General features: G+C 39.0%; 1 protein-coding gene across 3 annotated transcripts in view; it reads right to left on the bottom strand.

Moving 5' to 3' along the window:
• sptbn2.L (spectrin, beta, non-erythrocytic 2 L homeolog) overlaps window positions 1-26,283 on the bottom strand; it is a 115,667-nt gene that overhangs the window by 3,211 nt on the left and 86,173 nt on the right. For all 3 annotated transcript variants that reach the window (XM_018257715.1, XM_018257716.2, XM_018257714.2), the window contains 22 exons: window positions 25,895-26,048; window positions 24,635-25,505; window positions 23,343-23,480; window positions 21,028-21,784; window positions 19,138-19,340; window positions 18,811-18,901; window positions 18,580-18,726; window positions 18,189-18,452; window positions 17,824-18,048; window positions 15,245-15,334; window positions 14,521-14,799; window positions 13,138-13,268; window positions 12,100-12,304; window positions 11,432-11,806; window positions 10,694-10,938; window positions 10,082-10,220; window positions 6,736-6,820; window positions 4,739-4,935; window positions 4,097-4,260; window positions 3,506-3,581; window positions 3,152-3,199; window positions 565-794 (listed from right to left, as the gene is read on the bottom strand). In XM_018257715.1, the coding sequence (XP_018113204.1) occupies window positions 565-794; window positions 3,152-3,199; window positions 3,506-3,581; window positions 4,097-4,260; window positions 4,739-4,935; window positions 6,736-6,820; window positions 10,082-10,220; window positions 10,694-10,938; window positions 11,432-11,806; window positions 12,100-12,304; window positions 13,138-13,268; window positions 14,521-14,799; window positions 15,245-15,334; window positions 17,824-18,048; window positions 18,189-18,452; window positions 18,580-18,726; window positions 18,811-18,901; window positions 19,138-19,340; window positions 21,028-21,784; window positions 23,343-23,480; window positions 24,635-25,505; window positions 25,895-26,048 (5,114 nt within the window). The remainder of the gene's footprint in view (window positions 1-564; window positions 795-3,151; window positions 3,200-3,505; window positions 3,582-4,096; window positions 4,261-4,738; window positions 4,936-6,735; window positions 6,821-10,081; window positions 10,221-10,693; window positions 10,939-11,431; window positions 11,807-12,099; window positions 12,305-13,137; window positions 13,269-14,520; window positions 14,800-15,244; window positions 15,335-17,823; window positions 18,049-18,188; window positions 18,453-18,579; window positions 18,727-18,810; window positions 18,902-19,137; window positions 19,341-21,027; window positions 21,785-23,342; window positions 23,481-24,634; window positions 25,506-25,894; window positions 26,049-26,283) is intronic.

Raw genomic sequence — 26,283 nt, 5'->3', positions numbered from 1 at the left:
ACACCACTATTTAACAGGAGTCAAAGTTGAGAATGTCAGTTCTTTGTTTAACCGGAAACAAATGACTGTGTCAGAAAGAACACATTTTTGAACACCAACCCCTTCCTTTGCACTTTTTAGGAGGAAAAGAATTATCAACAACTTTATGCCTATATATTGTAGGGATGCACCAAATCGACTGTTTTTGATTCGGCTGAACCCTCGAATCCTTCGCGAAAGATTCAGCCAAATACCAAACCGAATCCGCATATGCAAATTAGGGGTGGGAAGAGGAAAACATTTTTTACTTCCTTGTTTTCTGACAAAAAGTCAAGCAAATTCCATCCCTGCCATAATTTGCATCTGCAACTCAGTATTCAGATCTGGGCAGAAGGATTTGGCTGAATCCTGCTGAACATGGCCGAGTCCGGGCTAAATCCCGAACTGAATCCTGGATTTAGTGCATCCCTAATATATTGAACAAGATTCCATTTATTTTTTATTAAACAAAAGCGAGAGGCAGACATTATATACAGCCATTCTGCACTTATGTTTTACATTGGAATATCACGGCAGAATACTGACCTATTTGCAGCTTTCTTGTTTTGAGACTCCATTTCTTGCTTGCGGTGTAGCATTCCTTCCATTTGCTCAGATGCCAATGGTTCAGTGGGGCTAGATGGCAAAGTAGAGTACTGGAGATTTATTGGAGAGAAAGTTGGCCTAGCCACAAGTTCAGGAGAAGGTGGTGGACTTCCATCTTTGGTAATAACCTCAGTCCTGGCCCCATTGGTTACATCTGACTGCTCCAGACCCTTAACACACAAAAAAACGAATCAAGGGCCGTACTTAAAGGAGATCCTGCCTGCCAAATATCGTTAAGGAACTTAATACAGTTTCAGGCTAATAGACTAATCCATGAGTTCAATTATACCATAAAATTCTGTTACAACTTGCCAATGTTTTTGCCAGGTAGAAAAACCTTTATCTCTGTCTGTTGTACTCAGAATGCTGAGCACAACTGACAGGTGATATTTTCTTATCAATTAACACAGCCACAGATTCCCTGCATGTTCTCATCAAAACAAAGCCTCAGTGTAACTTTATTTGGCTGCGTATCCTACTGAAAGTCATCAGTTCTGCCATGTTTTATGGCTGACATTGGATAGTTGCCACAGAGTCTTTAGCTGTGAGCCTTCCTACTAATAAAAAATGTGAATATTAGCACATTCCCAAGGCACTCTAAGCAGCTGAATGCAGCTTACTTTACACAGTGTAACCGTTCCTCTAGTATATTCCTAGAGTCCTTATATACTCAGTTTCTATATCTACAGTAATTGTATAAAGCAGGGGTGTCCAAACTACGGCCCGCGGGCCAACTGCGGCCCGCGATCCATTTTTAATTGGCCCGCGCCCATAGCGCTGCTGGCTGACTCTGACTGGCTGGCTGTGCTTATGGAACGCATTGTGCTGCCGGTGCGATACTTTCTGCCTGATGCCTCTCACAAGCCGCCCCTACCCCCTCCCTGCATCCGAGGCTGGATGATGTTTGGATCCCCTGGTTTGGGGGTGGGGTTGCCTTTGAGATGGGGAAAGCACCCCGCCCCCTGGAGTTCATCGCAAGAGCCAAGGAGAGCTAATCCATCCGAGGAGAGTCAGATGGCAGCGCCACGGTCTCCACCAGCAGCCCTAGCGTGGCGGTCGGGGAAAACTGTGCGGAAACACTAGTGATCGGCTTGAATACTTCTGCTCCATGTGTGTCCCTACTTCCTCGGTCAGTAGCGAATCCACCTCTGTGACACCTGTCCCTGGCACAGGGTCTATCGTTTTATTGATAGTTGGGGCTGGGGTGAATTGTGGTTGCTATGGGCTCTGAGATGGCTCAGGCTGGCTCTGCTCTGCCCTGTCACTGTGTCCATTCAAACACTGCCAGTAGGCCCAGCAGGGATGGGAAGTAAAAGGGGAGCTGCTGTTAGGTTTGGAGCTCCCACAGTGCAAGGAAAGGGGAGAAAAAAATGAGGTATAAAAGAAAACATCAAGAAAGGAAGATAAAATAGACTAACAGAAAAGGAAAGTTGTGGGTGGAGGAAGAAGACAGAGAGAACAGAAAGAGAATGAAAAATATGTTCATAGAGAAAATGAAAGTTAGCACGAAAAAGGAACTGTAGACATCTGTGATCTTGGGCAAATTTGTTAATAGCTTCTTGTATGAACTTTGGCTATTGTATTATTTTACATACAGACACACACACATACACACACATATATATTTGTCTGTTGCGGGCGGGATGCTCCCCTTTTTGTTACTTGCTTACTTGCCCCCCCTTGGAAAATTTTCTGTGGACGCCCATGTCCGCTGCAAATTCTGAAAATATACCAGAATATGGCCCACACATGATCAGCGCATGCGGAGTAGAGAGGAATCTGCGTTCAATGAAAGTAGCAGCCACCACATGAATGGAGACGTCAGGTGGGAGGGGCTATGCGCACATGCGCCTTTAGAGCAGGAAGAAAGCCAGTGCCAGTAATGCAGGGAAAATGGCCGCTGGGTGAAAGACACAATACAGGCAGGAATGAAGTGGTGGTGCAGGGTGCTGGAGGTAAGGCGCTCTACGCAGGCATACTAAGACCAAAATAATGCTTTACATGTACTTTAACTCTAGGACCCTAGACCCAGGTGAGGCAATACGTACTTCACCTCGAGTGAGTGGCCCGGTTGTTTGTGTATTTTACCGCATATGGCCCTTGGTGAAAAAAGTTTGGACACCCCTGGTATAAAGCATTATCTTAACACAAAACTACACAATCAATTGTATGTGCTAGATTGTCAGAAATGGCTAGACTGCCAAAAAAAGAAAAACACTCATTTCAAACAAATGCATAATAGCAGAGAAGGGAATCATTCTGAAATGTCACAGGTTGGAGATTTAGGGCAGAGACACGCTCAGATTCGGGGAGATTAGTCGTCCATGCTTAGTTTTCCGAAGTCACCTGAAGTTTCCTCGTGAGGCAATTTACATTCTAGCCGGCGGGAAGGCAGGGGAGGCATTTTGGGGAGATTAGTTTCCCCGAAGAAGATGAGACGTGTAGCTGGGCGCCTAACCTCCCTGAATCTGAGCGTGTCTCTGCCCTTACAGTGGTTTACAGATCATGACTTTAAAAAATGTTGTACCTGATTTTCAGAGATGCTGTCTTCTAACCTCTGTGTATCTGATGATGGCTGTAAAACAATCAAAAACTTTTCATAAGTTCGTTATACATATTGCAACACAAAACTAGGCCCAACCTATACATTATTTGCCTATTGTTGTGACCTATATCTGGCTTATCCACACAAGCATTTACAAATTCCCTATAAAGTACCTTTTAAAGGGGAAACTGCACTATTGCTAGATACAGAAATAATTTTGCCAAGCAAGCTCTATTAAGTCAGAAAAAGAGCACAAACAAAAGCAACAAGATTTGTTGTTAAAACTCCCACAAAAACTACAAATAATAAAATTAAGCTAGAACAATTTGTGGATACCTGTGGATAATCTGACTCAGTGCACAGTCCATTAAAAGATACTTGCTCCTGGAATGAATTCTGCATTCCATTTAGCCTGCAAGAAAAAAGCTATGATCAAACTTTGAGGACAACAAAATTCTCATACAAAAAGCAACTGCAAGTTTGGATGTATGCAGAATTGCAAGAATCTAAAATGACCATGAAGGCTCCTGAAGTTTCTTTCCAAAGATTCCTTATTCTGGCCTCACAATGATGATTTCATACAATTTTCTTATAACTGACTAAAACTTATGATAACCATTCATTGAAGGAACCCAGAACAAGAGCTAAGAAACACAAACAAAAAAAATCAGGTGCACAAAAATTAAAAATGGAGGGAAAAGGACGAAAAGGAAGATAAAAGTAGCATTACAGAAAGAAACTCTGTGTTTCTATCAAGCAACTATGAGGGAGGAGCACATTAGCTGTATTTATCCCAGTGGGGATCACTGGGTCCCAGTGATTGCCACTGAAATGAATGAGGGGTTTTGTTGCCTACTGAATTGAAAAACTTTGGCCCTTTCAATTCCCTGAAGCTTGTGTCAACTGATCAGGGCAAAAATAACAAACCTCTCTTGAAGTATATTGGCTGAATCAGGCTGTCCTTCAATAGGCTGGGAAACCTGGGGTTTTAAATCTTCCTCTTGAGGCTCTTCTGCTGGTTGAGGTGGTGTTGGTGGTCTTCTCTTTCTTTCTTCTTCTTCCCGCTTCTGACGCTGTTCCATTTCTTCTAACTGCAGAAGACAACAATATTTTGTGGTTATTAAGGGTGGCAAAAAAACCACCACAGGTAAATAAAAGCCAAATGTATTTATTTAACCAGAATATTGGCTCTGCTAGCATGGAGAGCACATTTGCAGACCCAGACATGACCCTGCTCCAGTGCATGAACTCTATGTATGCCAACACCCTCCCCTCCCACTGATTGTCAACTGACCCCAATGAGGAGAATTTGCAAATATTGCTCATATAGGATGAAAGAAAGCATGATGCAAACAAGTACGCAGAGTGCGAGTACATCATACTACAGGAAAAACAAAAACAAAAAAAAGACATAGACCCACTCACATAAATAACCCCTATATCAAGTGGTCAATATGATTTTTGGATTTCACAGGAGATTGTTAGGGGAAAGCTTAAAATAAATACAATTGAATATGTAGATTGCACCTGCACTTACACAGCACATAAACCACATTAATAGATACACACCGTGGTTAGTTTTTCTAGAAGAATAAATCTGTCATCCCAGGCAGAAACTGCTTTCTGAAAGGCTTCGTGTCTTTTTATCAGGGATTCTACTTCATCGACATTGCCACCAAGCTCTGATGACCGGACAATGGGCTCCTGGCTGGACAGCCAAGCCTCTGCTACACTTGCATCTCTTCCAAACAGCAGCACTTCATGGACTGAGAGAAGAAAATAATAAGATAATGCCCATATAGTCTTATAGAAGTTACAGACTCACAGGAAGAACAGGGGTGGGGATAGAAACTCTACTTTGTTAGGTAAAATGCTTAGTACAAGGGGGCTTGGGGGATCACTTTTCATTACCAGGGGGACTAATTGTTTGCTGCATAGTACAATAAGTTGCAGTTTCTATGACAGTAAATTTTATTAATGGAATATAACCAGGTGCATGGATATTTTCTACATCACCCTGTGATACCATATGAATATTTATTATAAACATGCTTAAATAACCAATATCAATCTAAAAATAGTAAACAGAGTAGCAACTATAGTCTAAAACCACAAACAGATTTGTTAAAATAATCCCTATAGGTTTTCACAGTCATGCATATTTAAATACAAAAAATCAACTAACAGAGATTGACTGGTAGAAGTCTACAGCCATGACAAGCTTCTCTACTAGACAGACAGTTGTCTGTGTGTCTGCAACCTTCAGGAACCGTTGAGTGGTTTTGCTCCCTCTGAAAAATTTTCTGTGTAATTGGAGGTAAGAAATACTATGGGAGTGCTTGGGTGGATTATTTCAATAAATCTTTCCTAACATAAATATTTAAAGATGGATGTGTAATTATTGTTTAAGTGTTGCTGTAGCTTCTATAAAGGTGTTAATTGGCTGGATTTTTGATGCCGGCATTGTTTGGCTGGCCAAAGCTTGGGCATGTCCATATAGAAATGGCTAAGCATGTATTTATTCATGTTTAGCAGAAAATAGGAAACATCCTAAGTGTGCTCATAGCTTGTATAGAGAAGTACCAATATACAATACTAGTTGCTCTTTAAACAGCATTATTTACTTTACTTTTTGACATTCCAATTATAAAACAACATTCTGGGTTGTCTGGGACAAAAGGATCATTGATAATAGCACCCACACAAGTAATATGTGCTGCAAAATAAAGTATTTCTTTTTGAAGAAAAGATTTTGGAGCATTTATTCCATAAAGATTTGAATAGCGTTATATTATATTCAAAAGGGTTTAAAAAATTATGGATTTTGACCTTTTGTTACTGGTGGTCACTTTTTGGGAAAAAATCCAATGGGGGAAGTACTTTCTTTAATTTATAGTTGAATTTTGTTTTTTTCCGCAAAATGTTTTCATAAAACTGGAAAACAATTGACATTCAGGAAAAGTGCTAATGCTTACAGAGAAAAGGTCAACAACAAACCATTCCATGAATTTAGAATGTTATGAAGGATGAAAGAGACTAAGTTTGAATGTATTGTATTGCGAATAGCAGGATTATGCAACCCGTAAAAAATACAGGACTCCCCCCTCAGTTCAGCTCTTTTTATGGAACCACATGGCTACAAGTACCTAGCAACCATTTGCTCAGCATCTATGAAACGTGACAGCAATTGTTTACTTCACTGAATGGCACCTTTATATTTTCCTTTTTTTTTTTTCCAGGGAATTGTCACTATTATAAAAAGCCACTAAACTGTAGAGGATATTTAATGAATGAAACAGCTTTTATTTTTTCTTCAAGGTGTTTATATATTTAATAATTTATTAGTGAAAAAGGCCAATGATCATCTTTATTTCTGTTAAAACAGCTTCATGCTACTATGATGACGTTTGCACAGAGAATCTCTGATCTAGTTCCCAAATTTGCATTGTTTGTGCTCTCTATGTATAAAATGGAAACATAACTAGCATGTTATTTTCTGTCAGTTTAGGCTGTTAGTGTACTCTCTGTTCATACTTGCACAGTTCTTCCTAACATCTTGGACTCACCAATTCTAAGCCACGCCATTTTATCTTTCCATTTGTTTTCAGTCTCCTGCCTCCTTTCCTGCAACTGCTCCAGCTTCTCTGAAATCTGAAAGAGACACATATTAGTTAGTACAGTCCTGCACGGTACATGCAAAATTGCTTACAGTATTATTGCGCTGAACAGAAAGCCAGTGCTCACTCAAACCTATGTTGTAGCACTGACCAACTGCTAATAGCAATAAAATATCTGTGCCTAATTATTTTCTAAAGTTACCAAGCTATTATGGCACAGTGGGTATTTTGACATCACCTGCAAACTGAAAAGAATGACAGTCCAAACTGCCATTAATGTTATTAAATGGAAAGCAGAAATCCATGCAAAACTACCCTCTCCTTTAAATAACATTAAAAGCAGCAACAGGTGGATAGGGGCGTTTTGTCCGCCTGTTTCATGCTGAATGTCAGTGACAGAAAATGCCGTCATGTGCCATTATGACAAACGTTTTTTTGCCCAAAATTATTAATGTGTGCACTTTCAGGCCAAGAACCATCTGTCACAAGAAATAAAGGGAAAAGGTTTTTTTTTTAACATCAATAACATGAGGCATGTGGGAGTTAACAGGTCTTTTTCCACCAGCTGAAATATGCTGGTGGAATAACTCGTGTTAACTCTTAGTAAGGAAGATGGGAAAACCTTTAAACCCCAGTTTATATGGGCTTTATTATGCAAACCTTATTAGTGTTCATCAGGGCTATCCAGCTGGAGGCCTACAAAACAAATGTAGCTTTCCAAAAGATTTTTATGACCTCCAGCATGTCTAAGATTTCAATAGACCTCTTTCTTTGACAACTGTCTGCCCCCATATAATTGTCATACAGCATGGAAAGTCTTGACCAGCTCTAGCATTACAATATTTAGTACAACAATACCTTAGGTTAGAACCCTAGGGACCATGACATAGGCATGCAAGTTTAAACTTACATATTTAACCAAAAGTGTGCTACCCCTATGTTTTGTTATTTTAAATATATTTTATTTGTAGTCTATACAGAGCCTCAGACACATTTTTATTGATCAGTGGAGTCTAAGGCTAATGTCACACCAGTCTGTGTGGTGTAGAAATAGCCAATCCGCTCCCATCCACTCCATGGTGTAAATGCACTAAAAAGCACAGCGTTGGCCTAAGTGCAAACATGGAGCAAATTTCAGCAGATTTTCAGGCCGACACTGTGCTGATGTGACATTAACCTAAGATAATATACTTATGACCTAGCCCAGAAACCCTTAAAAAGAAATGTTCATTTTATGTACGTTTAACATAAGTTATATGTATGTTTTTTTGAACAAAACCTATTATGATTTTTAGAAATGATGCTTGATTTGCTAAAGTGAAGTGAACATGTTAAACTGTGTAAATGCATAAATGGTAAGTTTACTTCATTAGTGCCAGTGGCCTTTTAATGCTTTGGTTTTGGATTCACACATATGTATACAAATATATTATGTGCAGTTATCGTACTACCTGTTACATTATGATACAATTGCGTAGGTGTTTATCTACCAATCGGCTGGATAGTACTCTGACTAGTCAAAGTACATGTGTATGCCACAGCTACAGAAAACGGTGCAGAGGTTCTACGACATGATATGATTAAACTTGTACATACATGTAATATATTAAATCTGCATCTAATAACTGAAGCCTCATTTCTGCTTATCAATAACTGAAAAAAGCATGGTTATTTATACATTTCTGATCATTTGCTGTGATAAAAGAATCTTGTGGCATTACAGTTAAGTGGCTTAAAGGATTAGTTCCAAACAAAAGCACAGTATCCTAATGATAACATGTAATGGATTAACGGGTCAGTTACAAACAGGAAAGACCTGAATGAGTGGTAAGATAAGCACTGAATTTAAGAGGCAGCTCTAAATAGTAACAAGGATATTTCATGAAAAAACATAAGGGTGGTGGCAGACATGGCTACTGGAGGAAATTGGTCGCCCACCGACAAATCAGCTCTTCTTCTAATTTCCTCTAAATGCCTTCACATCGGCTAGAATGTAAATCGCCGGCAGGATGGCACTCGGATCGCTTCAGCTTTTCAAAGTTGCCTGAAGTTTCCTCGTGAGGCAACTTCTGAAAAGAAGCATTCCGAATGCCATCCCAATGCCGATTTACATTGTAGCCGATGTGAAGGCATTTAGGGGAGATTAGTTGCCTGAAGAAGAGGCGATTTGTTGATGGGCAACTAATTTCCCCCAGTAGCCACATCAGCCACCACCCTAATTGGAACACAAATACCTCGACAAAAATATATGTTTCACCCTAACTTTGTCCCCTATTTAAAACAATCAGCCAGAGTTGCAGAGCCTGAAACTCGCCATCACCTAGGTTTCAGTACCAGAAAAAGCTGTCCTGTCCAGGCTTTTAAATTTCTATTTCTCTTTTCTTTTTTTTTCTTTCTAGCAGATCCCTTTAAACATGTCCTATCATCCTATAATGGCAATCTATCTGTAAAGCACAAACATGACTCAAAGGAGAAAAAGAGCAAGAGATAGTTGCAGGCTTAGGACAATGACACCCAAAGTAATTTGTCATGCAGTGTTTTATAGGAGCTATTAAAAGTATTTTCTGTAGTTTAGTTGCTGCGACAAAACACTGCACAACTAATCTGTGTATCATTGTCTTTAATGATGTTGGTAGAAAGCATGACTGACAGTAGGCACAAGGAGCTCCTAATAGTGAGAAGGCTATTTGTAGCAGTAGGCCAGTGAGAAAAAAAAACAATAACCCAAACCCCTAAAATAAATACACTGGTTTATTTTCCATGCTCAGAGATGTGTTATTATAACATAATTACAGGGATATATAAAAAACAAAAGTACATTAAGGAACTGTAGCCTTTTCATCATCCAAAATGGGCCATGTAACATACACCTGGCAAATATGATACATAGGCTTCTGTTTTGTTACAGCATATTAAAACCTGATGCATAAATATTAATTTTGTATGCAATGACCAAAAAACGGAATACAACCAACTTTGATATACAGTGATATTGTGGATATGCAACAGGCAATAAAATGCAGTTTCCTCTTCTAAACCACTTCAATTATAACTGACCAGTGACATTCACTGGAGATGAAGGTTACTGAGAGTTGGGTCCTAGCTAAGCCACCATCTGTCATTTCTCTTCTTCAGCCAGTAAGTTGCAAGGGTGCAAACTAAGCTGGAGAAATGAGGAAGCTCCAAGGCAACAGGAACTAAGAGTTTGCCAGAAACTACTGCTGTCATATTGGTTTCTGAATGCATTTTACTGTGCCAGTTTTAAGAAATGCAGCTCATTATATAACAACTTTACCTTGTCAGAGGCATAATGATTCTTCTCTAGGAGAGAGTTGCCAAGATCTATACATGTAGTAAAGCTGTCAGCTCGAGCATCCACTTCAGCCTTGATGCCTTGGTGGTTCTTGATGACCAGATCAGCCGAGGACACATCTCTGTTAAAAGAACATAGAAAAGTTGAGAAAGAAGTGGGACTATGGGATTTGCAATAATAATGAAAAAAATAATAATAAAAAAACAAACAAAATAACATTTAAAGATGTGTTCAGCCCACAAGACAATGAAGGACTAGGGAAGGAGAATTCTATTCATTGCATAACAGTGCATTTGTTTGTGACTACATGCTTTTATATAATTAAACTACAAATCCTTTTATTAAAATGGCTCACAGACCCTAAAGTACTTAGTCAGTGCCCTAAATGAATGCATACACTCCAATCATGGGAGAGGTTGCAATACTATGACCGAAGAATGCACTGCATATTGAAAGATAAAAAAATAATTGTAACTGTAATTGCCACTTCACTTAAAGCCAAGCTCCAAAAAAAATGTCTTGCACAATATTAAACCAGTACATACATTTTATTTTTCGTTGGTTTAATAGTCACATTCTACCATAAGTTCTCACCTTGGCTTCTCCTGTGCATCAATCTGCAGGTTGATATCATCCATCCATAACATAAGATCACGCACCATCCTGAAGAAACGGAATTTCTCCACGGTATCAAGAAGGAGCTGCCGCCGGGCACTGCTAGCATTCTGCAACTCCCCCCAAGCTTCCGTTACTTCCTGCTCATGACGATGAATGTCTGCGGCCTTTTCACCAGCATAAGCTTTTTGGAGGCGAGAGGCATCCTCCTGGACTTGCTTCACCTGATGTGATGACACAAGCAATATCAAGAAAATATTTGTTTAAGGAAATGTAGAGGGTGGAATTGCAGACTGGTACAGAACATAAGAAATGTTATTCTATTTTACAGGAGCGTCCTGCAGGTTCATCACTGGCTTGCAATGATAAAAAAAAGATATCTGAAACTGCATATACTCTTTTCAATATTTTTAAAGCGCAAGGAAACCAGGCTGAATTTACTGCCCACCCCAAACTGCAACATAATTGCACAAACAGCCACTGCTACAAAATGTGTTCAAAACTTGAATATTTCACAAGTTAAACATGCTTTATCATTGGGGATCATGTGGGAAGGGTATAGGCATTTTACATACTGTACCAATAAAATCTAAAATCAACCACAAATAAGTACAGTTATCACCCCTTTTGGGCATCTGCAAAAACAAAATTTATTTTAAAAGACAGTCCGAGTAATTAATATTCTTGTTGCTGCAAATTTGCAACATTTCTACTTGCCTGTGCACTCAGGGCTTGGATATCATGTTCAAAGGCTGTATGCATGCGCTGCATGGCTTCTGCTGTATTTAGATCTCTGCCAGTCTCCTCAGGTATTTGTTTCTGCTTATCTAGGATCTGACCTAAGGTTTCCTTTGCATCCTGGTAGAAACGGTGAAGTTCATATGAGGCTGCAAGCATCTGACTTCGAGTGTCAATCATCTCAAGAAGATCAGCCCATGCCTCATTAAGCTGGTCTTTCCAGTCTGCTACAGTAGCATTTTCTGAATTTCCAGATGAAATTAAATCATCTGCCATCAGATTGACAGCATCCACCCGCTCCTGCCCAATGTTACTGGTGTCACGCGAGAATTCACGGAATTTGTCTCTCAGCATCTGGATGAAAAAGTAATAAAATTAGCATGAACTAGTCACACTGGATGGGAAACAAATGTATTAATATGACAAAGCATATTCAGCCTTGAAGAGGCAGATAACCCCTTGACCAAGCATGGAAAGAGAGCAAACATTTTTATTTAGAGTCGAAAAGATAATGTGACTGACAACAGTAATAAAATACAATGAAATTATTTAGTCAAAGGTACAAGTAAGGTACAGCATTACTAGAAATGGATCATTTTATTATGATTTGGCATGCTATATTTCTGATCTCTAAAGATAAAACTCACCGTTACATGTTCATAATCCTGCCCAAGTTCATGAGAAGCTGCAACCACTTCACGTTCAGAGATCCAGTGCTCAAGGTCTTCAACGTCTCTCTTCAGTTGGCAAAGTCTGTGGTGCTCTTGCAGCTTTCCTTGTCTCTCCTCTGCTAGGTCTTTCAGACTGGCATATAGCTTGTCTACTTGCCCTTGACGAAGGGTAATGCGATCACTGTGGGGGACATGGACATACATGAATGTGGTGAGCAACAGCCACAAGCTTCACATCTAAAAGTTTGCTTATTCTACAGTAGATCCTTTCAGCAGATACAAGGTCATCCATTGCAAAAAAAAAAAAAAAAAAGATTTTGTCTTAAAATGCCAAAAGGGTTTTTCTTACATTGATGGCTGTGAAGATATTATCATCCTAAGGTAATTATACTTGCAGCTACACTTAATATTTTAAAGGGTAGGATGCCTTTTTAGAAAGTGACAAAATACTGGGTTCTTCACCTCCATGGGCATATTTGTCAGGTTTCAGATATTTTCCTTCCTCTGAATAAACAAGTGTTTAGGCAGGTTCATTTGGACTTGGATGTACAGAAGTCTTTTTTCAATCTCATCTATTATGTTACTATGTAAATGGATAAGGTTAATTTGACAAGAGTGAGTTAATAGGCAGATATGATTGTTTTAAATCAACTGCAGGCACAAAGTTTCATTATATTTAGCCACTATAAATCTCTTATGAAGAACATGGCAAATATTAACAACTAGCTACTTTTTGGTGAAAAATCCTGAAGGATAGCTGGATTTAAATTTCCAGGGGCTGGCAAACAGTAACAAGTATGTTGGAACTGTCTGAGCAGGAGCCTATAGATGTGGCTTAAATTGAGCAAACTGGCTAAAAGTATAACTAAACCATGAGTAAATGGGCAAAACATCAACATTTATGCACAAATTGCTGTAAACTAAAGATTAGCCATGTGGGTCAGAGATGATTAAGTCACATATTAAGGCACCGTTTTATAAATTGTGATCTGCGTATTGCATTATTTGCCTCACCTTTCTGGGTGACCTCTGGAGACCATGTCGCGGCTTGAATTGGCAAGCTGATGGATGTTGTCTGCATAATCATCAAGAGCCTGTTCCATTACCAAGTGTTTCTTCAGCATAGCTTGGGCACCAATCTCATCCTAAAGAACATATGAGGAAATTATATATATATATATATATATATATATATATATATATATATATATATATATATATATATATATATATATTATATATATATATATATATATATATATTTATATATATAACCTGCACCTAGGCATTGACTGTTTTTGGTTTTGAGTGCACTCACCTTGGAGTACGGAGTGCGGATGGAGGGAGGAGAGTGAAGGAAGGAGAGGTGGAGAGGGCAGCAAACATGGACTAGGAGTAGGCAGAAGATGCTGAATAGGTACCTGCCAAGAGCCCCCTTATCATTGTGCCCAAGGCAAGTGCGTCTTCTGCTTACCCCTAGTTCCAGCCCTGAGCACAATAACCAAGAGTGTGTATAGAAACATGCAACTAGTCTGCCACCATACAGTATGTGGGGAAAATGCTATTTGACCACCCAAATCCAAATCACAGTATCAGACTGTTTCACCCACAAGTGAATCAACCATATAATTCTAAGGCCAGCTTTTTTAACTTTTAAAGGAGAACTAAACCCTAAAAAATAATAAACCTGCCATATTTTATATAATGAATTATTGCACCAGATTAAAGTTTCTGATTCTCAATAGCAGCAATGATCAAGGACTTGTCACAGGGGGTCACCATCTTGGAAAGTGTCTGCAACGCTCACATGCTCAGTGAGTTGAGCAGCTGTTGAGAAGCTAAGCTTAGGGGTCATCACAAACTATCAAGCAGAAAATGAGGTTGGCCTGTAATATAAGCTGATGCTACAGGGCTGATTATTAAATTCTGATGCTAATTGCACTGGTTTCTGTGCTGCCATGCAGTAATAATCTGTATTAATTACTAATCAGCCTTATATTGTGACATGCATATTTTGAGGTGTCCCTAAGCTCGGTAACTGACAGCACCACAGAGAATGTGCATTGAATCAGCAGAAAAGAAGATTGGGAGCTACTGGGACACCTGCAGAGGTAAATATCTTCCCTGCTAAAGGACTGTGGTTGCCTTGGGCCGGTACAGAAGCCCAGAACATAATGTACAACATTTCTAGCCTACTTCTTTAGTTAAGCTGAGGTGTCTTCCTTTAAATATTTGATGTATTCATGTAGCTATACTCTATATTCCTCATCATCCCTTGCTCATCTCAGAAATGTTTCAGCTTAACTTCTATAGAACTGGTCAACTTCATAAAAACTTTTGCATTTATGGAAGTGTCAGCTAATTAAGATTTGACAAATGCCGCTATACAAAACCAACCTTGGCTTTTTCTTCAGACATCATATGTAACTCTTGCTCTCCCATCCATGCCTCAGCTTCAGCTGCATCAGCATAAAACTGCTGAGCAGCAAGGGATTCCTCTAGACGGGCATGTCTCTTCCCTGCTTCTGCTGCCAGCTCTTCCCATGTGCTTTTTAGTAGCCCAAGCTGCTCTGTTATCTCTTGAGGGTCCAGAGAGCTGTTTTGGACCATGGACTTTCCTCTCTCCAGGATGTCATCAATTCGTGGTTGATGTCCCAAAATTTCCTTTTGAAGTGTCTGGTGGTCAGGGGAAAAATACATATATTACAGATATGTAATGATGTCAGCTCAATAGCTGAGCCACGGCTTATTACCCTTAATGTTTACAGTTTCTTCATAAACAGTGTGTCCACTCAACACAATAATTTAAGAAAACATCTCCACGCCACTACATCGTTCCAATAAAGTATTGTGCAATATTACATTTTCCTTTCCATAGAGTCTTCCTCTTTTCCCAATTTAAACACCCAACAAGTGAGCTAAAAGCTGCCTAATTTGATCATTCTAGGCAAATGATCAATTCATATGGGATTTGTGTATAGTATTGAAAGTAGATTTTTTATATGGCCAGACAAGCATCCATATATTTACAGTTGCAGAACATAACAACAATTGAGTTAGAAGACTTCTGTCATGCTTGAAAAGCAATGCGAAAATTGACCTGTATCCATTAGCTACTAACCTGATTTTTCTTAATGAGAAGCTGGACTGTTGGAAGATCTTTTCCATGGTCAGTGGAGATAGCCATTGGCATCTTCTCTTTTACCCAAAGCTTCAAGATAATAATAACACATACAAATTAATCCACTGTATAGTATAAAAAAGTGTGTCCCACTAGAAGAAAAAGTCTAGAAATACAAATACTTGAATCTTGAAAAAAATAATAATAATGATATCTTCAGTTTATAACATTAGTATACTTAATTTGTTCAGTGGTGTCCATAGGAAGCTTATAGGCCATCAAAATGCTTTGAAGGGTGACATTGAGCCTGCAGACCTACACCTGGCCAGTCCTCTAATATATTTATAATACACAAAAGCCATGAATATCTTTTAAATTATATCCTAATAAACGGTGAGTTCTGATGTCATCAGTTATAAACGATGAGTTCTGATGTCATTTCTGTCACATGACTCACTGAAACTTGTGTATTATTATAAAGTACCCCCAGTTGCAAAATATGAGGATATTAGAAGTTATCTCGGAGTTCCATGACCTGTATAAAAAACACTCGGCCTTCAGCCTCGTGATCTTATATGTTCATGAAACTCCTCTGCAACTTATCTTATCCTTATAATTTACAAGAGGGGGTACTTTATTCACTATATATTGAATTAAAGTGCAGCATATATTCATGTATGGGTTGGTAATCTTTACAGTGGTGTGAAAAACTATTTGCCCCCTTCCTGATTTCTTATTCTTTTGCATGTTTGTCACACAAAATGTTTCTGATCATCAAACACATTTAACTATTAGTCAAAGATAACACAAGTAAACACAAAATGCAGTTTTTAATTGAGGGTTTTTATTATTTAGGGAGAAAAGAAATCCAAACCTGTGTGAAAAAGTAATTGCCCCCTGAACCTAATAACTGGTTGGGCCACCCTTAGCAGCAATAACTGCAACCAAGCGTTTGCGATAACTTGCAACGAGTCTTTTACAGCGCTCTGGAGGAATTTTGGCCCACTCATCTTTGCAGAATTGTTGTAATTCAGCTTTATTTGAGGGTTTTCTAGCATGAACCGCCTTTTTAAGGTCATGCCACAACATCTCAATAGGATTCAGGTCAGGACTTTGACTAGGCCACTCCAAAGTCTTCATTTTGTTTTTCTTCAGCCATTCAGAGGTGGATTTGCTGGTGTGTTTTGGGTCGTTGTCCTGCTGCAGCACCCAAGATCGCTTCAGCTTGAGTTGACGAACAGATGGCCGGACATTCTCCTTCAGGATTTTTTGGTAGACAGTAGAATTCATGGTTCCATCTATCACAGCAAGTCTTCCAGGTCCTGAAGCAGCAAAACAACCCCAGACCATCACACTACCACCACCATATTTTACTGTTGGTATGATGTTCTTTTTCTGAAATGCTGTGTTACTTTTACGCCAGATGTAACGGGACGAGCACCTTCCAAAAAGTTCAACTTTTGTCTCGTCGGTCCACAAGGTATTTTCCCAAAAGTCTTGGCAATCATTGAGATATTTTTTAGCAAAATTGAGACGAGCCTTAATGTTCTTTTTGCTTAAAAGTGGTTTGCGCCTTGGAAATCTGCCATGCAGGCCGTTTTTGCCCAGTCTCTTTCTTATGGTGGAGTCGTGAACACTGACCTTAATTGAGGCAAGTGAGGCCTGCAGTTCTTTAGATGTTGTCCTGGGGTCTTTTGTGGCCTCTCGGATGAGTTGTCTCTGCGCTCTTGGGGTAATTTTGGTCGGCCGGCCACTCCTGGGAAGGTTCACCACTGTTCCATGTTTTTGCCATTTGTGGATAATGGCTCTCACTGTGGTTCGCTGGAGTCCCAAAGCTTTAGAAATGGCTTTATAACCTTTGAAATTGAACTCAGGTGTGATAAACCACAGTTAAGTTATTTTTTAACAAGGGGGGCAATCACTTTTTCACACAGGCCCATGTAGATTTGGAGTTTTTTTTCTCCTTTAATAACGTAAACCTTCATTTAAAAACTGCATTTTGTGTTCAATTATGTTATCTTTGACTAATAGTTAACGGTTTTTGATGAGCAGAAACATTTAAGTGTGACAAACATGCAAAAGAATAAGAAATCAGGAAGGGGGCAAATAGTTTTTCACACCACTGTATGTAACTTTTAGCAAACTAGGGACATTTATGTGGGGCTGTGGAAGCGGAAGTCTATATTCTTGAGACATAATTATAAACTCCAGCCTAGGGTAGGATCATACCGTTCCAGTCTTGTGTCATTAACAGTAGCATGTAATGGAAAGATTATTAAACATGTCTGAAAGGCCATATTCAGACCATGGAGGCATTAGCTAAACAACCCTGTTATAAGAGCCACACTGCATTACAGGAAGGGTATGGCTCTGCTTCTACATAGGGAAAAATGTGGCTACAAAACAGGCTAACAGTGATTAAATATTATGTAGGTAAAAACAAAAATATGAGTTATGGACACCAACTTCTCATATAGATAAGGTGGAAATGACAGTATATCACAAGAATAGGTGCTGTAGAATTTTATAAACCATTTTTAAACACATAAAGGGATGTAGCATTATATTTCAATGCTTACTATTTCATCTTCCAGATCCCTGTTAAACTGATGTCCTTCTTTGGAGGCTAGAAGTAATCTCCTTCTCTCGTTTAGAGGGGCACGTAGCATGGAAAATTTTTCTGCCACATCTTTATGTTTTGAGTCAACCTCTACTATGTTAGCATCCTCCTGTCCAAGGGCCTGTGCCTGGGACTGGATAGCTTCGAGTTCCTTCTCCCTTACCTCCATTTGATTCTCCAGCATCTGCAAACATAACAAAATGGAGAGATAAGCATGCAATTCTTGCCAGCCATAATGCCCAATAAACAATAAAAACATTTGCAGACATTTTAAAATAACATATTAAGACATAATGCCATGAAGAGAAACGTCTTTACATATACCTGTTGTTTGTTTAATAGGATGTTGACACTGGTCAGATCCTTGCCATAATGGTCTGACTGTAGTTGTGAATCAAGATTTTGAAGCCAACTCTCCAGAGCAGAACAGCTTTGCGTGACTAGCTCTGCCCTGTTGGCATCAAACAGACACTGAGCTTTACTTTGTGTGGTAGATTCCAAGTCATTCCACAGCTTATGCAGAGAGTCCAGTTTTTCTCTTACTACTGGTTCAAGTTCTGGTTTTTCTGACATGAGCTGCTGCCCTTCCTGAAGAAAAAGACAAATCATTTTAGAAACATTTAAGATAAAGGAATCCACTATGGATTCAAATAGAAAGATAAAGATGGAGAGAAATAACATTGATAGTTTGTTTGTGGATAGTTTTCTTTGTTACCTTGTCTATTTTGTCAAGCCAGTCTTTATTTGAGGCAAGTTCTGCCATAAACGCCTGATGCTTTTGCCACTTGCTATGCAGGTTTCTAGCTTCATCATAGGAAACATCCTGAGCAGTAAGCATTTTTTCATTGATCCAGAGGGTGAGCTAAGAGGAAAACAGAACACAATAGTTTAATATTGTGTGCATTCCCACTCTACAATCGTAGATCACTACTAAAACATCTGTTACCTCTTGACAGTCTTGAAGGAAATGCTGAAGATCACGGTTGTCCTTCAAACGAGTTAATACCTCACCAGCAGTTTTTCTGTTCTTTTTGTGTCTAAAAAACAAAACGGACAATAGATATACAAATGGTTAATAAGACAGTATATAAATCATCACGATTATATATAAAGCATATTGGTTAGATACATGCCCCGTTGCAATGTATTTATTAAAAAAAATTAGAAAATTTAAAAATTGATTAATAGATATAGACTAGACTAAGCAGCTAGAGAATGGAAAATTTCTTTATAGTCCACAATCCATGGTGCATGTGTCCTGTATTTTTCTTACCTCTCATCAACAGAAGTTACTTTTTCTTGAATCTTCTCTAAATTGACATTCTGTTCCTCTATTAGCTTCCTCCCAGACTCTACAAGACTCTGTATCTTCTCTTCATTGGCATCCATGGTTGTAAGGAAATCTTCATGGCGCTTGATGGCAGCTTCAGCTGCCTGTAGTGTACTTGGCATTTCAGTATGGGAAAGGACATACTCCTAAAGTAAGCACATGGGCATATGGTAAAGTGAAAAGGTAGTAACAGTAGGAAGAATAAACATATAGAAAATTAGCTACATTAATGAAATAACATAAAAGGTTTTTGTAGTAACATTGATATGGTATGGCAAAATACAGTTTAAATTGTATGAATTTAACTTGCCATTATTATAAATGAATGAAACAATGCAAAAGGTAATGTATGTATACATGTTACATATTTCCAGAATATGTATTTGTTCTCAAATAGAAAGAGGACTAAATCTAAAAAATCTAAAATGAGCACAGGGAAGCAGCAGAGATTCGTTTTTTTCCGTTAAATAATGCTTACAGTTCAAGTGTTTGGCTCTGCGATTTATTGCTCCCCATAACATTAGTGGGCACCATATTGTAGTTGTCTAAGTAAAAAAAAATGGTTTCTGCATATGAAGTGTGCATGCGCATAAACTGCTGATTATACAGCACTCTCCCATCACTTTTGTTTTTGTTGCATAGAGACTGCAATACTGTGGAACCTAGCGCAATTAAGGCAGACAAGCACTAGGGGGACGGTCAGTGATGATGTGTGTTTTGAGATGAAAACAGTTCCTAATACATTTCAAAGCACATGCTCCTTTTACTGCTCCTGATAAGTGTGCAGAATCACAGTCTTGGTCTGACTGCTGGAGAGATGCTTTATGGGAAATATGGATTAGACAAACTCACTAATATATCAAAATATATTGTATTGGTACATTAAATCTTGCACATACTGAAGATTATCATCAGCATTACTGACCTTCCTAGAGGTAGGTTTTTCAAATAAATCACAATGTTTCTAGGGGTTGCCTTGTCCTTTAGATCCTCTTTAAACACTATGTTGCTGGCTGTGTGATCCTTAAAGGGATTCTATCATGATTTATATAATGTTTTTATCCCTCAATAACACTGTTTACAGTGCAAATAATTCGCTCTACCATATAAAATTCCTGAACCAAACAAGCGTATTTTTTTAAGTTGTAATATTGGTCTGTAGGCACCCATCTCAGGTAATTTTACATGATCCTGTGTTTTCAGAAAGAGCCAGCACTTCATGATGGAACTGCTTTCAGCTAAGCTATTCTCCAACTCAATGTAACTGAAGGAGTTGCAGTACTATTCTCATATCTACCAGGATGCCGTTATCTTGTGTAAGGGAGCTGTCAACTTGTTACATTTCCATTGGGCTGCTGGAGGAAAGGGAGTTAGGAGACATCACTCCAACTTACAGCACAGCAGTAAAGAGTGACTGAAGTTTATCAGAGCACAAGTCACATGACTGGGGCACCTGGGAAACGTGACAGATTTAAAAAGAGATTTTATATGTATATATGTGTATATATATATATATATATATATATATATATATATATATATATATATATATATATATATATATATATATCTCTATCTCTATCTCTCTCTATCTAGATATATAGATATATATAACAATTCAGTGCAGCACTATTAACTGATGCATTTTGAAAAGAAACATGTTTTCCTATAACCGAATACCTTTAAGCAAAAAAGGCCATCTGTGCAACAGAATGGTTGCTTTTGCTGCGCACAGTTTTGCATTTTCTTGTCCCCCCTCTTCCCTCTCTTTTAATGTGTTGATTGTGTCACAGCAAAGATAAACGTTAAAAAACAACATTCAGCACAGCTCACCTGGTTATTGAGGAACCCCTCCACTTGTTTTGCATCTTTCAAAAACTGCTGGAAGCTGTGACCCTGGGACAACAGCTTGTGCCTATTTTCCCACATTTGTCCCAGCTCATTCCAGCCAGTGTCTAGGGCCTTCAGCCTCTGCTGCAAGAACATGTATTGGGCATCTGTTTGTCCACGAGTGACTTCTTCACCAACGTCTCTAATTCTGTGGTAGTCGGCTCCATAATGCTCAATCTCGTTTTTTATGCCTTCATGTTGTGCAAGAAGGCGCTCTGCTTCCACTAGGTCAGCTGGGACATCCTCAGATGCTACTGCTGTCTGGGCCCGGGACAACCAGTTCTGGAAATCATCAAGGTCTCTCAAAAATCCTTGCAGTTTGCTTGCTTCACCTAATGTTTCTTCTCTTTTTTTCATAGTATCCTTGAGCTCTCCCCAGGTTTCATCAATATCTGAAAGACGGCCAGTTATAGCCGGTGCTTTCTCTGGGTGGCCAGCAGCAAGCTTTTCTGCATCTGAACGCAGGTCACCTACTTTTCCTTGAATGGCTTTCAGATCACGCTCCATTCCAGTTAGTTTTCTTTGAAGGGCTGTGACTCCTGCAAGATCATTCCCTAGGCTCTGTGTGGATTCAATAACCTTGGTCTTCTCCCTCATCCAGCACACAGTCTCATTGCATTCCAAGTGATAATTCTGTATATCCAGAGCAGGATCCAAAGCACTCCCCTTTTGGTCAACAAGCCTGCGGAACTCATTCCACCTGGAGGAAAAAAAAAAAAAGGAAATCAAGAACACACACAAGTGCAAAAACACATTTATTTTAATAATACAGTTATTAGGATAACAATCAGACAGTTGCTTGAATGAGAGACTGGAATATGAATAGGAGAGGGGCTTGAATATAAAGGTAAGCAATACAAATTAACAATACCAACATTATAGCCACACAGACAAATAGTTTCAGCAATCCTAGGGTCAGTGAAATTAATTTTAAGAAAAAGGATTTTTATTCTCAAGGTAAATTGGGTTGGTATATGTATCAGGACTATGCCAGTGCAAAGATAGGAGCTACCAGCAAGTAAGAGGGGAACGGTACTGGGCTCTCCTTAAAGAGGACCAGTCACCCAGACATACAAAGCTGTATAATAAAAGTCCATTTTAAATTAAACCTGAAACCCAAATTCTTTTTTTTTTTTTATTAAAGTATTCATAGCTCTTTAAAAATTTCAGCTGTCAATCAAATATTTCCTGCCCCTCCTCTATGCCTTAGATGTCACTGCACTCCCCACATTGCCCCACTCTCTTTACCATTTAATTGTGTAGCCAGTGCTTGGGGATGGACATCAGGTCCCCCATTCTGGTGTATAAACAAGATTTTGAGATGATGCAAGGTTTGCCTTAAAGGAAAACTATACCCCCCAAACAATGTAGGTCTCTATAAAAAGATATTGCATAAAACAGCTCATATGTAAAACCCTGCTTCATGTAAATAAACCATTTTAATAATAGTATTATTTTCTAGTAGTTTGTGCCATTGGGTAATCATAAATAGAAAATTGCCATTTTAAAAAATAAGGGCCGCCCCCTGGGATCGTAGGATTCACTGTGCACACAACAAATCAAACAAACTATACTTCTTAGGTCACATGAGAAAATTAACAGACAGAGATCTGGCTTTTGCTTCAACACTTCTTCTTGTAACAGTTAAGAGTTGTAGTATTTCTGGTCAGGAGATCTCTGAGCAGCACACAGACCCATCACGAAATGGTGGCTCAAGGCAAGAGATGTAAAAGGGCAATATTTACTAAAATATATATTCCAGTTTGGTAAGATTCTTTAATATGCCACTTAATATGATGTAAACTATCTGTTGCTTAAGTGTTCATTTTGGGGGTATAGTTTTCCTTTAATAACAGTGCCCACAAAATGGCTCCTGCCTGCTTGCTATAATTATGAATTCCGAGACTGAAGGAAACAAGATTCAAATATTTTATATAGTCTAATTAAATTTCATTTTGCTTGACTACAGTGATAAAATAGGATTTGGAATATTTTTTTTGGTGACAAGTCCCATTTCAAACTTTAAGTCCAACTAAGCAGTATAAAACCACCTTTAACGAGAAAAAACAACAATTCCAGTGCACAGGCAAAGTGGTGAAAAAAATCTAATTTATTGGGTTAACAACCTCTTTAAAATGCAAAGATAGAATTATTTACATAAAGATTTATCTATGCAACATCATTTTCTGTAGTGAATAGTGGATGGACCCATTGCTAGAGAGAAAGTAAAATCAAGTACTTAAAATCTCATCACTCACCGAGAATTAAGTTGATCTTGCATGTCTCGGATACTTTTTTCATTTCTCTGGTCTGTACTCAGCAACTGTCCAGCAACCTCATTTACAGATGCAATCCGGGATGCCAAATTATTCATCTCTGCTTCTAGTGTTTCAAACCTACAAAGCAAACCAGGAAGGATTGAGCCAAAACGTTAAATTATTTTCCACTCACTTATTTTACTAAGCAGCCAACAGGAGCAAGCTTGCTTGGGTTTAGTTAAGGAGGTCCCAGTGACTGCGTTAGATCACACACAGTGCAAAGTTACTCTGCAAGAAACACTTTGCTAGAGTTATACAGTCATCATAAAACATATTTATGCCCAGAAACAGCATTGCAATATGAAGTAATGCAGATTTCCAGGAGAAAAATAACAGTGAATGAAGAATGTAATGACGTTTTGTGCTTGCATGTGGGAGCCCATTCCATCTTATCCATGCAAATATAACTTTCTTACACACACACAGATATGTCTTAATTTATGGCCGACATCCTTAGTAAAGATTAAGAGAGAGTTACATCCACACTAGCTTTTGGCTGCTCTGAGTGCCCCCCTCCCCTCTTGACCGTGCCTCCTCTCATGAGAGCGCACGTGCGCAATCTTCCCTCCGGGAAGAGGTGCGCAGGAGATTTAAAAAGCATTGCATCTGACAAAATTTGTATGCGGCTGGGGGGCATGCTGCCCCCAAAATCTTGCCGCCCCAGGCCAGATCATGCCTATCGCCCTGCTAGAGATGATATAGATTGCTCTGAACTGGAATCTTGCTCCAACTTCCAGGGTATTTAACTTTAGAAAGATCTTTGTCATTCAGAATTGAGAAAGCCCGGTTGAGGGCTAGTGAAATGTCTTCAAGAGAAAAAAAAAAGTAAAAATAAAAAAGCAAGTCCAGCTGATTTGACTTATTACTATAGATATACTACGACCAGGGTGGATGAGAACCATCAAAGTCAGTCAGGAATAAGGTTAAGAAAGGCATTTAATTTTGCCTTATCGTATTCAGGATTTTCCATGGCCACCTGTATTTTTTCATGTGTTTCATACAATAGTGCTGGCTTTGCTACAAAGGGTATTAGGGAAATGTGTATTGGTATGTCAAGAATTTGCCATACTAAATTTCCTCCACAGATTATGTGTGTATTTTTTTCTATAATGGGAGAGGGGATTTAAAGGGGAAACAAAGAAGATATTGTTTATTGTTGGGAAGTATATCCCCACTGACCAAAAAGTGAGCATACATTTGAAGTAAAAAACTGAGAGGAAAAGTGCAATTACCTTTGTTGAACTACTTCTAGGTCCTCAAGTTTTTCTGGAATCTCTGTGACATTAAGCCACTGTTCTTTCTCATCAATCCACAAAAGGCAGGCATCAGATTCACTAAACATTTTATGAAGAGCCAAAGAGTCTTGCAGAGCCTGCTTGCGGTGGGCAGCAAGAGCCACCAATTCCTCATAGCGCTGCTCCAGGGCAGGTAACCTTCCATCAACTTCAGGAGATTGAGAGTAAGCAGATGGAAGTCCACGGGCTTGTTCATGTAGAGCATCAATAGCTGGCCGGTGGCTAAGGATCTCCTCTTCTATTTCTTTGTGCTTTTTCACCAGTGTCTGTGTGGAATACTCATCATGTCCTACTTCACTGGTAGAAACTAGGCGTAAAGTGTCCAGGATCCAAGCCTCTGCATCATTGGCATCAGCTTGAAACTGATAATAGCTGTAGGCCTCTCTCAGCCTCCTTTCCCTGTCTTCAGCTAAGGCCTCCATCTCTTTCCACTGATCTTTCACCTCTTTTATCTTCTCCTCAATCTCTCCTGCACCAAAGTGACCTTTGGATATTAGTTCCTCGCCCTCAGCCACAGTCTGCTGCAACGGTCCACGATGTCCACTCATCTCATCTCTGAAGGCATTATGCTTGCTAATCAACCTAAGTGAGCTGGTAAGATCTTTTCCATAGTCATCAGAAAGCAGTAATCTACTCTGTTCACGGATCCAGGCTTCCTCCTCAGCCATATCCCAGAAAAATTTCCAAAGACGCCGGGATTCTTCCAGCTTTGATCTCCGAGCTGCAGATAGCTCACACAACTCTGCATAGCGCTGTTCCAAGAGATGCACCCTGTTGCGCACCAACTCTGGATCACAAGGCTTGTAGCCTACAAATAAATGCACATAAAGGCTTATAATTTTTTTTTTATATCTTTAGAATTTCTTTAGTTTTCTTATACATTTTGTCTTTATTTTACTATAGAATTTCAAAAAGACAAGGCAAATCTTTTTTGCAATCACCATCTAGGCCGCGTAATCTCCTTGAGTGATGTGGTGAAAATGGCAGCACTGCCAATGTATATTAATTAAGTTTGCATAAATCCAGAGCAAATTAAATTTTCTTGCGTACTGTCCTAACAGTACAGAAAAAACATTATTCTGCAAATAGATCAGAGATTTCTTGTTAATAGATACAATGCCTAAATATTTCTGTGCAACATACTTCTACTGTAATTTTGTTTAAACCCCCAACCTTTATCTATAAATATCGGATTACCTTCATCTTCGGTCATAAATTTCTGAGCTACAGCTGTAACTGATTTAACACGTTCTGCCTGAACTGCAATGTCTGCCTCCACAAGAGTGTGAGTCTGCAGAAGGTCTTCTACACCATGAAGATGCTTGCCATAATCTTGTGACTGCAGACGGCCCTAAAAAAGAACAAGATGGATTTGAGAAACACTAAAATTTTGTATATTATGTATACTTCTTGGAATATGTCCAGACCAATAACTCAAAGATTAAGTCCCTACCTAAAACCTGGGTGAGCTCATTTGTTGAAAACAAATACTGAAGTTGCACATCACAAAACCACCCAAAAACAAACTTTAACCCACATGCCCCTCTGACTGTTGTCAGGCCCCAATCTGGCAGCTCAACAAATTA

This window comes from Xenopus laevis, chromosome 4L (genome assembly GCF_017654675.1).
Source record: "Xenopus laevis strain J_2021 chromosome 4L, Xenopus_laevis_v10.1, whole genome shotgun sequence".
NCBI classification, from domain to species: Eukaryota; Metazoa; Chordata; class Amphibia; order Anura; family Pipidae; genus Xenopus; species Xenopus laevis.
This window is presented reverse-complemented; position numbering and strand designations above follow the sequence as displayed.